The sequence below is a fragment of the Phragmites australis genome, chromosome 9 (genome assembly GCF_958298935.1).
Source record: "Phragmites australis chromosome 9, lpPhrAust1.1, whole genome shotgun sequence".
Lineage (NCBI taxonomy): Eukaryota > Viridiplantae > Streptophyta > Magnoliopsida > Poales > Poaceae > Phragmites > Phragmites australis.
This window is the reverse complement of record NC_084929.1, coordinates 24122368-24139905: the sequence shown is the minus strand read 5'-3', so window position 1 is coordinate 24139905 and position 17538 is coordinate 24122368. Positions and strand designations below refer to the sequence as shown.

At 43.6% G+C, this 17538-nt stretch overlaps 2 protein-coding genes across 3 annotated transcripts; both read right to left on the bottom strand.

Moving 5' to 3' along the window:
* Positions 1-349: 349 nt before the first annotated feature.
* On the bottom strand, positions 350-2773 carry LOC133928862 (LRR receptor-like serine/threonine-protein kinase RGI1). The gene is made up of 2 exons (XM_062375362.1): positions 2096-2773; positions 350-2018 (listed from the first exon to the last, which is right to left on the bottom strand). Exon 2 carries the CDS (start codon positions 1979-1981, stop codon positions 782-784), a length of 1200 nt encoding a protein of 399 aa, XP_062231346.1. The 5' UTR covers positions 1982-2018; positions 2096-2773; the 3' UTR covers positions 350-781.
* Positions 2774-7452: 4679 nt separating this feature from the next.
* Positions 7453-10942, bottom strand: LOC133928861 (uncharacterized protein At4g15545-like). Of its 2 annotated transcripts, none has more exons than XM_062375359.1 (9): positions 10273-10942; positions 9990-10058; positions 9616-9672; positions 9395-9457; positions 9200-9305; positions 8911-9120; positions 8100-8142; positions 7898-7976; positions 7453-7795 (listed from the first exon to the last, which is right to left on the bottom strand). In XM_062375359.1, the coding sequence occupies exons 1-9, from the start codon at positions 10594-10596 to the stop codon at positions 7703-7705; spliced, it is 1044 nt and encodes a 347-aa protein (XP_062231343.1). In that variant the 5' UTR covers positions 10597-10942; the 3' UTR covers positions 7453-7702. The 2 variants fall into 2 exon arrangements, with proteins under 2 accessions (XP_062231343.1, XP_062231344.1); XM_062375360.1 differs by having other exon boundaries at positions 9200-9292; positions 9394-9457; positions 10273-10933.
* Positions 10943-17538: the final 6596 nt, after the last annotated feature.

Sequence of the window (17538 nt, the reverse complement as noted above, 5' to 3'; positions counted from 1 at the left end):
GGGCAACATGTCAATGAAAAAACAAGGGAAGGGCAGTGTTACCTGAACACTCATATCCAAATTTATTTGTTGTATACTTCTTGAATTCGAGTCGGATTCCGACATACGTGTCGAATTTCGAGTTATATCTCGCGTATCCAAATTTTCTTTACCAAATTGAACATCTAAATCTAATTTAGATTTCGATACCCGTATGTATGTTAGGTAACACTGCAGAAGGGAGCTCTCGACAACACGAGCAATACAATGACTTCACTGATAAGATCACAGCATGCCATCACTAGAAAAGCATCCTTGCAGACAACGCTAACAAAAAAATGCACCAATTACAACTGTTCATTACTTCATCTCCGACAAACATCGTGCAGAGTTCGACATGGAAAGCAAAATCAAGCACAGTGCATGCTTGTCATATTATACCAGCTCAATGGCATGATGTGATAAATAACATCACTGACTCTTAACACCATCATCATCCTCACAACATAACATCAAGAGCCAATGTTATAGTAACTACCACTGCACACTATACAGCAGAGACACAATGCACATACACCAACCAAACAAAAACTTACAGCTGTAAATCACAATTATTAAAGCACTTACTCTTGCCTGTAAGTATTCTTCTCCGACCAAAAAAGAATAAGAACACTAGTAACTGGACAAATTAATCAAAGAATCAGAGACCACCCTTTGCAATCTCCACTGTTCTTCTTCTCCTTTCGGAGGTTCCGACCGATCCGAGCGATCCGGCATTGCCACTGGCGTTGTTCTTTCACGATCAGTCCCTCCACTCGGGGCACTGGTCGGCCGGCCGCGTGTTCTGCGACCCCGCCTTGATCGGGCACGGCGCGTAAACCGGCGGCACCATGCAGTTGTACATCAGGCAGAGCGAGACGCTGGAGGGGAGCGACGACGACGGCGATATCTCAATGCCGGTCAGGAAGTTGTGCTGCAGGTACAGCAGCTGCAGCCCGCCGGAGCCCACCAGCTCCTGCACCAGCCGCGCCGGCACCTCGCCGGTGAACCGGTTGTTGTTCAGGTACAGCTGCCCCACGCCCGCGAGGAGTGGCGAGACCTGGCCCCAGAACCGGTTGTAGCTCAGGTCCACCACCGGGATCGTCACGTCGTTCGACGGTTGGACGGGCCCCTCGAAGAAGTTGCGCTGCAGCAGCAGCACGGACAGCGGCAATGCGAACACCGATGGCGGGATCGGGCCCTCGAGCTGGTTCATGCTGAGATCGAGGAAGTTGAGCCGGGTCAGCCGGGGCAGCACCGAGTTGACCGAGCCGGTGAGCTGGTTCGCCGAGAGCGAGAGGTACTGCAGCCCGGCCGGCAGGCTGGGCACGCCGCCGGAGAGGGTGTTGTGCTTGAGGTCCAGCCGGAGGAGCGGGGACGAGTCCGGGAACGACGGGATGCCACCGGTGAGCTGGTTGTGGCAGAGGATTAGGTTGGTGATCGACGGCAGCGCAACGATGGACGGCGGGATGGCGCCGGAGATCTGGTTGAAGCTGACGTCGAGCGTCCGGAGGTTGGACAGCGCGCCGAAGCCGTCCGGTACCCGGCCGGAGATGAGGTTCTTGCTGACGGCCAAGAACCGGAGGTTCGAGCACGAGGCGAGGGACGCCGGGAGCTCCCCCTCGACGCGCCCGGGCACGACCGAGAGCTCGGTTAGCATGGACAGCCTTCCCAGCGCCGGGTCGAGCCGTCCCGTCAGCCCCGGCGACCCTGCCCGCGGGTCGCCGAGCGCTAGCGCCGCCACCCTGTCCCCGTCGCAGAACACGCCGGGGAACCCGCACGGGTCGGCGGTGAAGTCCCACCCGTCGAAGAACGCTGACCCGGGCATGTCCTCCAGCGATCGCCGCACCGCCTGCAACGCCAGGAAGTCCACAGGGTCGAGGATACCCGCCGCCGGCCGCGGCGCTAAGACCGCCAAAACGAAGCACGCCACGACGGCGCCGAGCCGCGCAGTAGCCGACATTGTCGCTCCTCTGCTTTCGCGCGCGCCACGCCGGCCTCTGCAAGACAAGGAACAAATCAAAAGCACCGATGCACCTCGTCGTGGCGCAAAGAGCGCGGGAGGTGGTGTGGGAACCTTTAAGGTGGCGGGCGTCTCTTTAAAGGCGCGCGGCGTGGGGTGGTGCGGCGAGGGGTGTTGGGCGTTGGCGAGCTGCCTTTGAACGTGGCTGCCCCCGTGAGGGGAGGAAGTGAGGAGGAGAGAGACAGAGAGGGACGAGTCAGCTCAGCTCTCGTACGTCCTCACTCTCTCTCGCCTGGCTTTCTCGTGGAGGCGGAGGCGGCGACGGCGCGTGAGCGCCTTTAATGGTGGTGGTTGAGTGGTTCCCTCCCTCACTCTGGCAGCACAGCACACATACGCCACTCTACTCCAGTACCCGCAACCGCAACACTTCGCCGAGAAGCCAAGTGAGAAACACTTAAGAATGATCTTGGGGGCGGGCGGCGGTGGCGCAATGATGGTGGCTTGGCGAGGACCGGTCGGAGGTGGAGAAGACGTGGTGGGAGTAATCAATCAATTCGCTTCGCTCCCTCGCTTGCTTTGCTCGCTCTCTCACTGCGGCGCTGCTCCGCGAGCACTAGACCACTACTACCACGCCACTCCTATCCTCTTCCATTGGCCCGCTCTGCTTTTTCCGCTGGGTCTCGGAATATTTTAGTGGCTTTCAGACTTCAGGTTGGCGTTCTGCTACTTGGTAGGCTCGTACCTCAAACGGGTGTCCGGGCCTGAGGCTTGGGTGGGTCCATGCCCCTATCCTTCGAATGACATGTGGGGTCTCCCGTCTCCGTAGCAGTTGGGCTTCATCAACGCGACCGCCTCGGCTGCCGTGCCTGCCCGGCCGACCCTTTCTGCCGCTAGAAATCGAGAAGCTGTAGGTGATACATGCGACCCGCATGTGGTCCCGCTGCGCGTGGGCCCGAATTTCGTTGGACCCACCTGGCATAGTCCGATAGGGTCGGGTTCGTGGATCGACCCCTGTGAAGGTGGGGTTTACGTGGCCGGAGCACGACGCGGGCATAACGGGCCGGTGACCTGGTGCGCGTCGCCTACCCGGCTCCAGCTTTGGCGTTAGCGTCTCTGCTCTACTCGTCTCGTTGGCGCCGGGGTAAAAATGCCCAGGCCTTGCCGAGCTCCAGAGATTAGGCTTTGTCGCCTGTGATGGGAGCGTCGGAATGGAACTTGTAATTTTGGATTACTTGCTAATGTTAGCCGTGTTACTACTTGGTGACAAAAACGAAAGGTAGATGCACATACTGGGGCTGGATTTCTGAATGGGACGCGGCATTTTGTTGTGCGCATCGTGTACAATGGATGGGGATGAGCCGCAGCGAGCATCATCGCTCTGACAAAAACTGCGTGCGCCAAAAGAAAATCGAATCATCACTTTTTTGTCGGGGATAAATGCAAAACCCCCCCAAAAATCACTTGGATTTTGATCCCCCAAAGTTGTTTTGTTGCAAAAAAAAACCCTAAAGGTTTAATTTTGTTGCAAAAACACTCCCAAAAATTCAAAAAAAATTAAAAAAAATCACAAAAAAAACTAGAGACAATTATAAGACCTTTTGTGAAATTTGTTTTCAAAAATAATATCATTTGCATCATATTTCATGGAGAGTAAGTTTAAAAAAAAAGATAAATGTGCAACTCATTTATTAATTCGAGTTAAATGCATAGTTAATTATTTACTAATCCAAAATTCATGAAATAAAATTTTTTAGTCTTCTTACATGATCCTCTATCTTGTAAAAATACATGAAATCTTGAAATAGTTATTGTAACGTGTAGGATTGAGTAAATGTGTTGCAGATAGATTAATTCATAACTAATCCATAACACCCCCAAAATTAGTGAAACCACTTTTATTAGTTTACTTAAACAATTATTTGTGTAGGAAAAATAATGGTAGACATGACAAAGTTAAAATAACATGAGTTAATAAATGAGCTGCACATTTTTCTTTTTTTTCCAAACTTCCTCTCCATTAAATATAATGCAAAGGATATTATTTTTGAAAACAAATTTCACATAAGGTCTTAGAATTGTATCTAGTTTTTTTAGAATTTTTTTAATGATTTTTTTATTTTTTTGAATTTTTAGAGGGTTTTTTCAACAAAGTCAAACTTTTAGGGGTTTTTTTTGTAACAAAATAACTTTTAGGGGTAAAGTCAAAATTCAAGTGACTTTTGGGTTTTTTTTTTGTTGTTGCAGTTTTCCCTTTTTGTCGCACGGGCAGAAAAACAGATGGCATGGGGAAGAATGACAAGTGTTAAATTTCGGCCAGTTGATTTACCAAGCTGGATAAACAGATGCCGAGACATGGCATGGTAGCAGCTATCGCCTATCGACAAGATTGACAAGATCATCAATAATTTTCGGAACGTACATGCATCTGTGCGAAAGGCTAGAATCCGTAGCGTGGCCTGGACACGGGGCCATGGGGGTTCTGTTGGGTTCCTTCGACCTTAGCCAAAGTGACGGCCACGGGCACAGCTCCTCTAGTCCTCTGGCAGAAACGTGCTTACCTCCACGGGGACCAACATGTCGGAGCAGAGCCCCATCACCGGGCCCACGCGCCAGAGACAGCAACGGCAGTGAAACGGAGCAAGGAAAGGGGGGAAGTGGCGCACAGTGTAACTAACACTCACAAGCGGACACAGATCGACTGGCAACTGCAGAGAGCTACAGTGAAGTGCATTACGAGCACTCCACAACCTTTGAGTTGGAGATTGATGGATTGGATCAATCGCTACAGTAACGCTACAGTACCTGATGTTCGTGCTACAGTAGAACCGGACACCGTTGGTACAGTGACCTACAGTACAGTTATTAATTGATACAGAGAACTGTAGCAGCAGACTCATATTACTGTGTAAAACAGTAATCCTCTGCATTAATCATCATTAATGCTGAGGATCCGTGTCCCTCGCAAGCTAGTTGGATTTGGTGGCGGTCTCAGGAATTTTTTTAAATAATATTAATTTAATAAAAAATTATAAAATTATTATATACTTTTTAAAAATTATAAAAATAATATACTATCAGCAAATGAATTGCAGACAGGTCACTGTCAACAATGGGCCTACCTGTCGGTATTGATTTACCGACATGTGCTTTATGTTTATAGGCTCTCCACCTATGGCTCACCACCTGTCGGTAAGCTAATTATCGATGTGTGACTTGCCAGCAATTGATTTATCGACATAATACTATATTTCTAATTTTTTGAAAATGCATAATATTTTAGTAATTTTTCATTAATTAATATATATTTAAGAAAAACTCGGCGGTCTCCGTCCCTTCCTCCGTTGTTGTTAAACACTTTCCGCCTGTCAAGGAGGCAGCAGCAAGTGGGCTGATTGACCATCAGGTTGTGGGGCCGGGGAAGCCAACGGTAAGATTCATAAGTGGGGTGCGGTGCGCACATGTGCGGGCACGAACACTGCCTCGCAGATTCACAGTGGTGAATCGTCCACTGGCTTGGTTTGGTTGACTGGGGTTAACAACAAACAAAATACGAGACGTGGCGACCACTACTGCGTCAGGTAAACAAAGTAGCACGAACTCTCCAACTCCTTGCTGCTTCTGTTCACGCGAAGAGTAGGTTTTTATCGCCACCGCGAGGCCATTCGCTCGGCGTTAAAGCAGCACGAACTCTCCAACTCGACACGAAGAACCATAGTTTTGATTCACTTGTCCTCTGACGTTGTTCTGGAGATGTTCTCAGTCCTTGACATGGACAGATGCCGAATACGAGTATGAAAATGGAATAATTCAGCTGGGAACAATAATTGCACCCGCTCGTGCCTCTGAACAAATAGCTCTCGATATGCCCGACCGACGTTCCCAGGACATCATAATGCTACCTAAATCTTTGAAGGCAAGAGCGTACTTTGGTGGTTTAAAGCGAAACTAAAAAACTAACAGGACATTAAAAAAAATCTTTGAAGGCAAGAAAGTCTATTAAATTGAAGCATTAAAAAATTAATTAATATATAAATTGTAAAGATAATTTTTGGTATATTAAAAAATTGTTTATGATAAACATTTTATCGGAATATTGAGTACGAGGACATTCTGGCTAATCGGCCCCATAAGGTATGTGGCGATCGGCGAAGGATATTTTCTAAACCCTGGCCCATCAAGCGACTAGCCCTTGGCTTGCACGACCAACGCAAGACTTACGCGACCAGTCTCCTTGCTGGTCGTAGGACATCCATACTTAATCTATCTAATCGCATTTATTAATGCTACAGAGTGAGGTGTTATGGATTGACTTGCATCACGTGACAGATGGGACATAATCTACAGAAGGATCAGGCAAGTGAATGAGTTTCCAGGTAGACTCGCAAAGCACAGGGATGAGATGGCTTGGCAAACGAACTTGCGACGCACGGCGATGAGGCAGGATGGGTGACTAGGGGAGGCAGGTGCGGCGGTGTTCCATGAATGAGACGTGCATGCAAAGCTCTCAGGGCAAGTTAGGTTCACCTGATTCTCCATGATGATGATCAAAGAGTAGAATATCTAGTCAGATATGAGTCTGCTAAACAGAGTACGCTTGTAAGTTTTTTTTCTCTCTAGTATATAAAGAGAGTAGTGCCCGGTTTGTAAAAGAAGGAAGGAGTAAAGAAAACCCATCTGTAATCAGTTCATAAATACTGATAATAAAATACACATGATATAGATTGTTATCCTTATGAAGGTTTAAACCTAGATAATCTATGTGTTCTTGAGTTCATCACAAACACACGTATACCACAAGTGTTGTTCACGCGCTCATCGATTTGTACACCTCAGAATCATTGTCAGGGATTAAACCTCGACAGTTGGCGCGCCAAGTAGGGGGATGTATTTCTACATTTCGGTAGGCGTTGAAGATTAGATTGGGCTACCCATGGCCGGATTCACGGTAACCGTTGAGTTCTGTTTCGAGGACCCCAGTCACCGCGAGGTGTTCGTCATGAGATACGACCTAGATGAGCCCGATATGCTCTAGGAATGGGACACTGAATCGGAGTTCGAGGGCTCCGAGGTTCAACAAGAAGTTTGCATGACAATTCATGCAACATGGGGTAGCGGAGGCTCCCGTATTTCGGATGCCAGCGATGTTCCCTAGGCCATGCGCCCAAAGGGGAACCAGGTCAGTGCCGGACACGGGGACGCTCTGGCACAGCCCCAACCACCACAACGTTGCCCAGAGGAGCGGTCGCAGAGGACCGATCTTTGGCGACAGCATCACCAAGGCCGTCACACTGCACGAATGTCCGGGGCTCCCCCCTCACGATATGTCGCCATTTCACGCTCGGTAGCTCGACTATGAGTCCATGACGTCTGCACAGAATCTGCAGACTGTACGAATACTTCTTAGCAACCTACTGGTAGTAGTACCGAAGAGTTCACCAGTTGCACCATGGTTGCATGACCTCGCCTTGCCGGTTAAGGTATTTCCTCTTATTAAATCCTTTCCTTCATTTGTATTAAAATATAAATTGTAGCTTACGGACAACCCATGACTCTACATTGACGTAAACAAGAAATTGAGAAAACTATATACCAAGAATCTGCAATGGTAGAAGGTGACTTCTACATACTTAGAATACAAAAAATGGCAAACATTTTAATCACAATATACCAGTAAAACCTGGATCACTATTAATCATGGGAAATGTTTCAGTTTGGAGGACTCTAGGAAAGATTGCGAGTAATTAGACTCCCAAAGATGGTGTACAGGTCCTTGTTTTCTGGACCGAAGATCTCATCAGCCTTCCTTAATGTATCCTGTAAGGGACAAGCTTCTGTGAGTACCATGAGGGGATAAGAAAAAAAAATAGTTCACGCATCGCAAAACAGATAGCAAGTTCAGTTTGTATCCATGTATACCTCTCTGGTTTGCCTGTGTGCGTTCAGTTCCTTCACATTAGCTAGGAATGCACTGAACTGCTCATAAGACAAGCGGTTCCTGCATGTACAACAGTTAAAGAGGGAAGTCAAGTGTGCACTTGGAGTAGGGAACAAAGAATTCCTAGAACGCCAATATATGTTTAACTGAATCCTAGATCAAAAGACTCTGTTTCACACATACCTGACCTGACGAAAGAACTCCTTTCCATCAACTCTGGTCCGTCCTGAAACAAATGAACCCAAACAAAAATGAGTTAATGCAGCGCTTATTTATGATTTCGTACAACAAACAAACAGTGCTCTTTCTGTAAATGTTAAACATCGTTATCAATTTAAAGATCATGAAAACATGACCAGAATGCAGCATTTAACACCTAGAGAACAGCAAAGACCGGTGTCAGAGACATCGACTACTATTTTGATTAGTCCCCTGAATGATGTAAGCAGATTATGTATTTTAATTACTTGAATGCATGGTTGATGGAACTTGTGTGTCCTTAGGAAGGCGTATTAAAAATTACATAATCTAGATTCTATCCAAACATTTGTGAACAATCTAACTAAGTTTGCCAGCATGCACATACCACAGGAGAGACACTGTAGCTCTTAAATTGAACATTCATAATTTCATATATTTATCATTTATGGGTAGGATTCCAAAGAACATGTCCTGCCAAGTGGTAATTTATTACATTGTCCCTTTGATATTATTGACCAAACCAGCAATTTGTCCAGTGTAACTGTAATATATGTTGATATTTACTACCAGATGGTAGTGAAATTGTAATATATCTTGACCAATGAAAATGCGGTATGTATTGACCAAAGTACCAAACCAGAAATTTGTCCTTAAAAGAATTTCAGCTACATTATCTCTTCATAAACTTTCGGGAATATGCGTATGCAAGTGTACTTCTTTCACAAAAAAGGAAAGCAATTTAGCATTCATGTATTTAACAAATAGCATAACTCTTGGGATTATCAAAGCTAACCTGTTTGACTTGCTGCATCAAATGGAGAACTATGGTGACCAGAAAAGACTGAGGACCTGTCATTAAACATATTCATTGATGTAATTGAAATTGAATGTCGCCTTGGCGGTGATACCGGTTCAAAACCCCTTGGAGGTGAGTCTGGGGGAGTAATCCTTGGTGTGCTGTTGTATGACGGCAAAAATACATGTGGACGGGGTGGCCTAGGTACTGTAAGTACAAAAAGGTTATGTACGTAAAATATCATTGAACAGATTTCCAGATTAGATAATGTGAAAAGGAAATGTACCATCTGGGTCAACATGACTACTTTCCTCTGAAACTGTACTTCCAGTTTCCGAGAACTGTGACAATTTGGAAGTTGGAAATGCAGAATCTTCATCTGAGTAAAAACCCAACAATCAAGATTTTACTTGTAAGAATTAATGCAGCATGGCGCCAAGGAATACATCTAGTACAAGAACCACGAGAAATATGTAGTACCTGTAACAGATGTTGCAGCGGAGAAATTCGAAGTTTCGGTAACTCTTACCCTGGGAGCAGCATTCTACAGCGAAGTAATTTAAAAAGAGAAATCACCTCCAGTTCGAAAGAACTATAAATACAAACAGGAGAAGCATTCAAATGCTCTAGTCATTACTGAGTTCTTGAAAAAAAAAAGAAAAAAAACTAGTGACAACATAAATGCCGATGCAAATGACTTACAGGATTATCTTCATCTTCCTGGAGTGACTGCATAAGTGTCTTCTTGAAAACTTCCAACTGCACAATGAAGTGGATAATAAGCAGTAAGGTACACACTTGTATATAAAATGGTAGCGAGCAAGAGTCACGCACAACACTAATAAGTTTGTTCGACTTGCATATGCGAGATTATGCTTGATAAGTTGATATTTATCTCTATTTAAATACAAGACCGTCTTAGTTCCAATTTCTGAATTCAGAACATTGGCAGGTTCCCATTGATAATATATATGACTCCCACAAAAAGGAGCATGTACAAAGCGTAAATATTGGAAAACGCAAATCGCTCAGAATATGATTCCGAATTGCAACGCAATGGTGCTCTGCTGCCCTACCTTGGCGACATCTCTGTACAGCTTCCTGACGGTGTTGGACAGCGACGCTTTCTCGCTCAGCAGCGTCTCCTGCATATCCGCCATCGACACCCAAAACATACTGTTAGTAACTTGCACTGACCAGATAACGAAGCGAAATAAACAAGCATCAGACTATCACTAACAGAGCCATTAGAGACTCAGACAACTCTAGCGCCGAGTTTCAGCGAAAGCCATTGCACGGATGTCACAGGCTCACAGCTCAGCCGAGCAGCTATCACCGCTCCACTAGCTGGTAAATTACCTTCTCTTCCTCGGCGCGGCGGAGGCGGCCAGATGTGACGTCGAGCTTGGCGTCGAGCTGCTCGATGAGCTCCCGGAGGTCCTCGGCCTCGGCGTCGCGCTCGGCGAGCTGCGCGCGGAGCCGGGCCGCCTCGGCCTCGAGCCGCCCGAGGCGGGACGAAAGCGCGATGGAGGTGATCTTGCGCGCCACGTCCAGTTGCGCGAACGGGTCCGCCGGCAGGACCAGCATCAGCTCCGCGGGCAGCCCAAAGTCCTCGGCCGCCTCCCCCGCCGCCGCTCCCGCGCCCTCCCCCACCATCGCAGCCGGCGGCGCCTCCTCCGCCATCACCCGCTGCAGACTCCGCGCTTCTTGGACTCCTCTGCTCCTGTTCCTCCCTCTCTCCCTCACTCGTTCGGATTAGAAGGACGGGAGCGCGAGGCCTTCTTGTGGTGGCGGCGTCAGAAAGCGCCGCGCGCCACGTGTTTGGGTTGGGGGCTCTCTGTTTTGGAGGCTTGCGGAGAGAGCAGTCAGGATAACGAGCGCGGAGCCCGCTTGGCAGGCGGCAGGAGCTGTGTCGCTCGTCGGCTCGTCGCTCTCGTTGCGCGCTGTGCAGGTTACGGGATGCGTGCCCGGTTCTCGGTCGAGGCGAGGGATGGCGCGGCGCGTCGGTGGCTGATCGCGAATCGCAAGGCGGCATGTGGGGATCCGGGCGCCGTTCCCCGGCCCTCCGGTTCGGAAGCAGCGTGGCGCGCGTTGTTCGTGGCCTTGGATGGCTAGATGGAGCTCGTGCGCGCGGCTTATTCTGGGCGACGATTGGACACGTTGGAGGTACCTGGTACACACTACACAGGGTCAGGGCTGCCTTGAGAAATGAGAGCGATCCAAGATGGGGATTCACCACATTGGATACAAGATTTTGGTGAGAAATAGGACTAACTGATGGTACTAATTTCTGCACATCGTCCTGACAGGTGTTGGTTTCTACATTGGCATTAAGGAGAGGGAAAACTGCAAACCCCCCCCCCCCCCCAAAAGTCACTTGGATTTTGACTTTCCCCCCCAAAAGTTATTTTGTTGCAAAAAACCCCCTAAAAGTTTGACTTTGTTGCAAAAAACCCCCTAAAAATTTAAAAAACTAAAAAAATCATTCAAAAATTCTAAAAAAAACTAAAGACAATTCTAAGACCTTCTGTGAAATTTGTTTTCAAAAATAATATCCTTTGCATCATATTTCATGGAGAGGAAGTTTGGAAAAAAAAGATAAATGTGCAACTCATTTATTAACTCATGTTATTTTAACTTTTTCATGTCTACCATTATTTTTCCTACACAAATAATTGTTTAAGTAAACTAATAAAAGTGGTTTCACTAATTTTGGGGGTGTTATGGATTAGTTATGAATTAATCTATCTGTAACACATTTACTCAATTCTGCACGTTACAATAACTAATTCAAGATTTTATGTATTTTTACAAGATAGAGGATCATGTAAGAAGACTAGAAAATTTTGTTTCATGATTTTTGGATTAGTAAATAATTAACTATGCATTTAACTCGAATTAATAAATGAGTTGCAAGTTTTTCTTTTTTTTCAAACTTACTCTCCATGAAATATGATGCAAAGGATATTATTTTTTAAAACAAATTTCACAAAAGTTCTTATAATTGTCTCTAGTTTTTTTTAGAATTTTTTGTGATTTTTTAAATTTTTTTTTGAATTTTTGGGGGTGTTTTTGCAACAAAATCAAACATTTGGGGGGTTTTTTGCAACAAAACAACTTTTGGGGGGGAAAGTCAAAATCCAAGTGACTTTTGGGGGGTTTTTTGCATTTATCCCTTAAGGAGAAAACGCACTGTTTCTGCAAAGTTTGGCGTGCAACTCTAAATATTTGCTCAGTTTTGATTAAAGCTGGTCAATTGGGCTATATCTACTGAATCGTTCCGAGACCTGTTACTGTAGACACAGCTAGAAGTTAAGCAGATCAGACCCAAACGGTATCTCGTCAGGACGTGCCTGGGTCGAGGTCACGGCACATCGTGCAAGCACGGCTCGGCCCGGGTACAACGGGCTGACACGGGCACAACCCGGCTAGGCACACCAAGGCACGGCCAGCCCAACATGCCTTAGAGCTGTTGGCGCGTAGCGCCGGCCTGGCTTGGCATAATCATCCCGTCAGTCACTCGGGGGCATGTGGGTTAACGAGTTAAATGGGATGTGTACAACCCGTTTAACATGTTAACTGAATTTTTTAAATTTCTAGGCGTTTTATAACTATTTGGCTTTAAAAAATTACAAAATTTATCATTTTTCACCTATAAATAGAGCATGATCCTACCCTCCTATTCCATACTAGAAATAATATTCGCTCTCTTATTTCCTTATCTCATTCTTGTCTCAAAGTTCTTGAGAATTTACGATAATTTGACAAAATTAGTTTGAATTGTTTTCAAAAATCTGAGAAATTTCAACACTATCATCCTAATGTACTGAAGAAATCTTAGTGATTTTTTGCATCGATGTTCTTTCTTGTTTATTCCATTCTTTGTTTTATTATTTGATTATTTCTATTTTCTAATTCTTAATATTTGAATTTTTTTTAGTGTCATTCAACATTGATCATGAATGCCGACGATTATGATAATACGTCCATTGATCATGATTTTTTTCTTTAATGACTCTCAGAGGACTACAACCCCTTTGATAACAGTGTTACAGGTGAAGAAGGATCCAAGGTGAACCTCCAATTGGTTCACATACATCACCTTCATCGTCAGGCTTTACAAGTTTATACACGTCATCAAGCACTGTCTCTAAAAGATCAAGAGCCATAACTTCTGAAGTTCGGCAAGACTTCGAAAGGATCTACTGAGAGAAAGATATGATAAGTGTTAGGTATGCTAAGTATTATATTTTTAAATATAAATTATCTGCAAAGTTCTCAGGTAGAACGTGATACTTGAAGAGGCACGTCGCAACTTACAAGCGAAAGAGTGCAGCAGTCATGAAGCAGATGGTGATGCAGTACAAACCTGATGGTTCTATTTGTCATTGGGAGTATGACTCCGCCAATGCTCGAAAAGAGCTATGTCGCTTTATTGTAAGAGCGGATCTACCATTCAATATTAGTGAGTCTACTGCATTTGAAGATTATATTAAGCAATCTCATAATCCTAGGTTTGCATATGTTTCTAGACAGATAACTACTAAGGATATGGTAAAATACTTCAATGTGTGTCTTAGTAAGCTTAAAGAAATGTTAGAAATATGTATATTTTCAGTTGCTTTGACCTCATACATATGGGTAGGTAGGGCTAGAGAGGATTATCTTAGTGTGGTTGCTCATTTTGTTGATAATGATTGAGAACTAGAAAGGGAATAATAGGTTTTCGGTTGATTGACAACGCGTATATCGGTGAAAATATTGCTAAAAAAATATCTCAAATAGTTGAAGACTTTTGGCTCACAAATAAAATATTTTTTATCACTTTAGATAATGTTGGTGCAAACTCTAGAGCGATGGATATTCTTACTTCTGAAAGTGCATCTAGCCCCTATGTGTGGTTTTGGTAATTAATGACAATATCTATGGACTAACAATGGTGTTGAGTTTGTTAGTAGGTTGGTCCATAGGTGATGCATGGATGAGAGATATGCATGAGCTCTAGGTAAATGTGGAGATTGAAAATGCATCGAGATGAATGAGTTCTAGGTGATGCTCGGGTAAGTGATGACAATGCCTATGGACTAACAATCATATTGAGAATTGCTATTAGGTTATTCCATAGAAGATGCATAAATGATGAAGCATGAATTCTTTAAGAAATGCCATGAGTTCAAAGAATTGCATCAAAAGTCATTGAGAGTTTAGTGATGCTCATAAGAAGAAGAACTCCCTCCCACTCCATTCTAGTGTGTGATTTGAGAAGAAAAATGAGTTGGGTTGTGAGATTAGAAGATTGAGTGCAAATGAGCCAAATCCAAACTTGAGCACTTGAGTTCTTGACAAGAAGTTCTCGAAGCGTTTGTTACTCTTGGAGGTGAAGCCTCCTAGCCGGCTAGGTGTCGCCGGTGAGCTCCCGCACGTGTGGTGAGCCGCGGGAAAGTTTGTGAAGGTCGATCTCGCCTCCGAAAGGGAAGAGATAAAGCTAGTGGATCGAGGAAAGCGGTTGAAAGAGACCTGGCTCGTTGGAGCTTCCTCAACGGAGACGTAGGATTCACGGTGGTGAATCCGAACTTCGGGAACAAATTTTGTGTCTCCTCTTTGTTCCTCTATTTTTGAATTCTTGCTCAAATCTTTGTGCATATTGCTCGATCTACTTGTTTGTGTGTATTTGAGTATAGGTTCTCCGTGGATCTACTTGGAATCATCTTCAGGAACACACGACATCACTTGGTTTGAGCTAGAACTCTCTACCCATCCTTTTTATTCAGTTTTGGGCTCTGTTCTGTACAGAATCCGGAGAATTCGGACTTTACCGGAGTTTCCGGACCTATACACACCGGAGTATCCGGACTACACCGGATACTCCGGATGAACAGTAATTTCAGTAATATGAACAGTTTTTTCAGCCTTTTTCAATTTAAGTTTTATTGCATATCTCTTGGTAGAATTGAATAATTTTTATCACCTTAGGATTGTAATTTTCACACTTATTTAGGGTGATTGTGCACTAGTTGAGCCTAGCATATTTAGGTTTCTCACTTGTGAAAAACACGTTAGTTTATATTCCGCTGCAAGTTTAGGTCAACTGTAAAAGGGGATGAATTTTTGTAAAACGCCTATTCACCCCCCCTCTAGGCGACATCATTGTCCTTTCAACTTTGTTATTTAGTACATATGCTAAATTTTTCTTGTTGCATCAACGTTTTGCTTGTCATATTATCAATCTTATTGTAAAATCCGATTTAAAGAGGTTGGTGCAATACTAAAGAATTTTTGTACTATAATAACTTTTGTCGACTCCTATAACCAACGAATTGCAGCATATAAGCAGTACTATGTTGTAATGGAGGTGTGTGCACGTAAGTTTGTTGTGGACATGCGGTAAGATGGAACTCTACTTTATTGATGCTAAAAAATATTGTACCGTATAGGAGCATATTTGGTGTATTTATTCATACACATTATCATCAGTATGGGGTCAAATTTTACTCACAGAAGCGTATTGTTATGTTACCGAAAGGATGCTAGAGTTTTTAGAATTTTTTTATAATTCAACTATGAGTTTATCAGAAGTTTATTGACTAACATCTTATTTAGTAGTGCATAATATTGTTAGAATTGCTACTCATTTAAACAGCTATTAAAATGACAATCTTCTAAGAGATTATGCAGTTCCTATGAAATCTAAAATTTTAAAATATTAGAAAGATATTTTGTGTTGTATGTTTTTGCATTTATTTTAGATCATAAAGCTAAAATCATAGGTTTCTATATAGTTCTCACGGTTCCAGTGATATTCTTGGTTATGATTATTCTACTTATTATATTAATGTTTATTCTAAGTTATTCAATGTTTATAGCAAATATGAAAAAAAGTATGTCGGAGTTCGTATACAACAACCTCCACTAGCACCCACAATAAGTAAGAAGACGACAATGTGTGTGAAAAATATTTGATGGAGGTTCTTCATCAAGAAGTTCAGACTCTTTGTCACGATCGTCTACGAGCGTCAAAATTCTAACATCCGGAGGGGAGCTTACATCCTTCATCGACAACGACGTTATCAGCCATGAATAAGAAATTTTCAACATACTACAATGATAACATAAACACAAGACGAATTATCTAGTTCTTTCACTGTTAGCACGAGATTTGTTAACAGTTCATGTATCTCTAGTTTCTTTGGAGACTGCCTTCAGTCTTACTGGAAGGATAATCGAAAAGAGAAGAACAAACATCACAAGTGAAATGGTGAAATTATTCATAATAGTAAAAGACTGCGAACAAACTGAAGCGCGAATACAACACATTGCAGAGAACACTGAACCTAAAACTTCATTCAAAAATTTGTATCTAGATGTTGATGAGAATGTGTAATTTTCAATTTTCTAAGCTATGTTGCATTCTTTTTTCCTTTGCTAGAAATGTTTTTAATGAAGCAGCCTATCAATAAAGTTTATTTTTAGAATTATGTGTCCATCTTATTTTTATTTTTTATTGACTTTTCTTGATTTTTCAAAAATGACCTGCTACCCACCCACTTGGCCTATAAATAGCACCACCGGACCATCTACAAAACCACTCATGGGCTCACGGCCTCTAATTCTCTATCTTGTTATCTCTCTTTTGCTACTTGCTACTTTGCTAGCCACTTCAACAAATAAAATCCATATTTCCATTCATAGATCAAGACGTCGAGGACTCGCGTGCATGGTTATCAATATGACAATATTTTAAAAAGATCTACATAGAAATAGATAGGGAACATATATGATTTGCTAAGTGTAATATGCAGCAATTAATTATGTGCAAGTTCTACAAGTGGAACAGGGTATTTGAGGAAGCATATTACATGTTGCAAGAAAAATCTGGAGTTCCTAATGAAATCGTGTAATTTTCGGAACCTATGTTGTACTCTTTTTTCCTTCTAGTAGAAATATTTTTAACGAGGCAACCAATTAATAAAAACTATTTTTTTATCTATTATCTATTTTCAATTTATTTTTAGCTATTATTTTTAATTTTTCTATTTTTGAGGGTTTTTTGCCGCCGTGCCCGCCGTGCCACCCGGTGGGTTGTGGCACCGTGCTGCAAACATGCACGGTCCGGGTCAGCATGATTGATCACAAGGCACGACCTGTTACCTTATCTGGGCCTAACGGTCGTGCCTTAACCGGGTCATGTTTAGCCAGGTTGGTGCCGGACCAACCTGTTAGGCCCATTTGGACAAGTCTGGTTTTGATATACTTGCACTCATTAGATTCGGTAGCAGAAGTTTCACATTATGTAATAGAGACAAGCATGATCCAATATCATTAAAGATTCCTTAACATCTGTACCTCTTTTAATACGCATACCAAACAACTACAGTAAAGCAAAGACAACAGCTCATACTAGGGGTGTATTTTGTTGAAGGGATATCCGTGAATGGGATATGACCATCTAGTTTTTTGAGATATATGGTTGAAGGGTAAACTTGCACTAATGGTGTATTTGATTGGAAGGATATCCTTGGACGGAAGATGACCATCTATTTTTTTTAAATTGTTTGGTTGAAGTACAAGCTAGATGGGATATCCATCTAAAGGGAATATTCTTCTTAGATACTAGATGAGCCCATC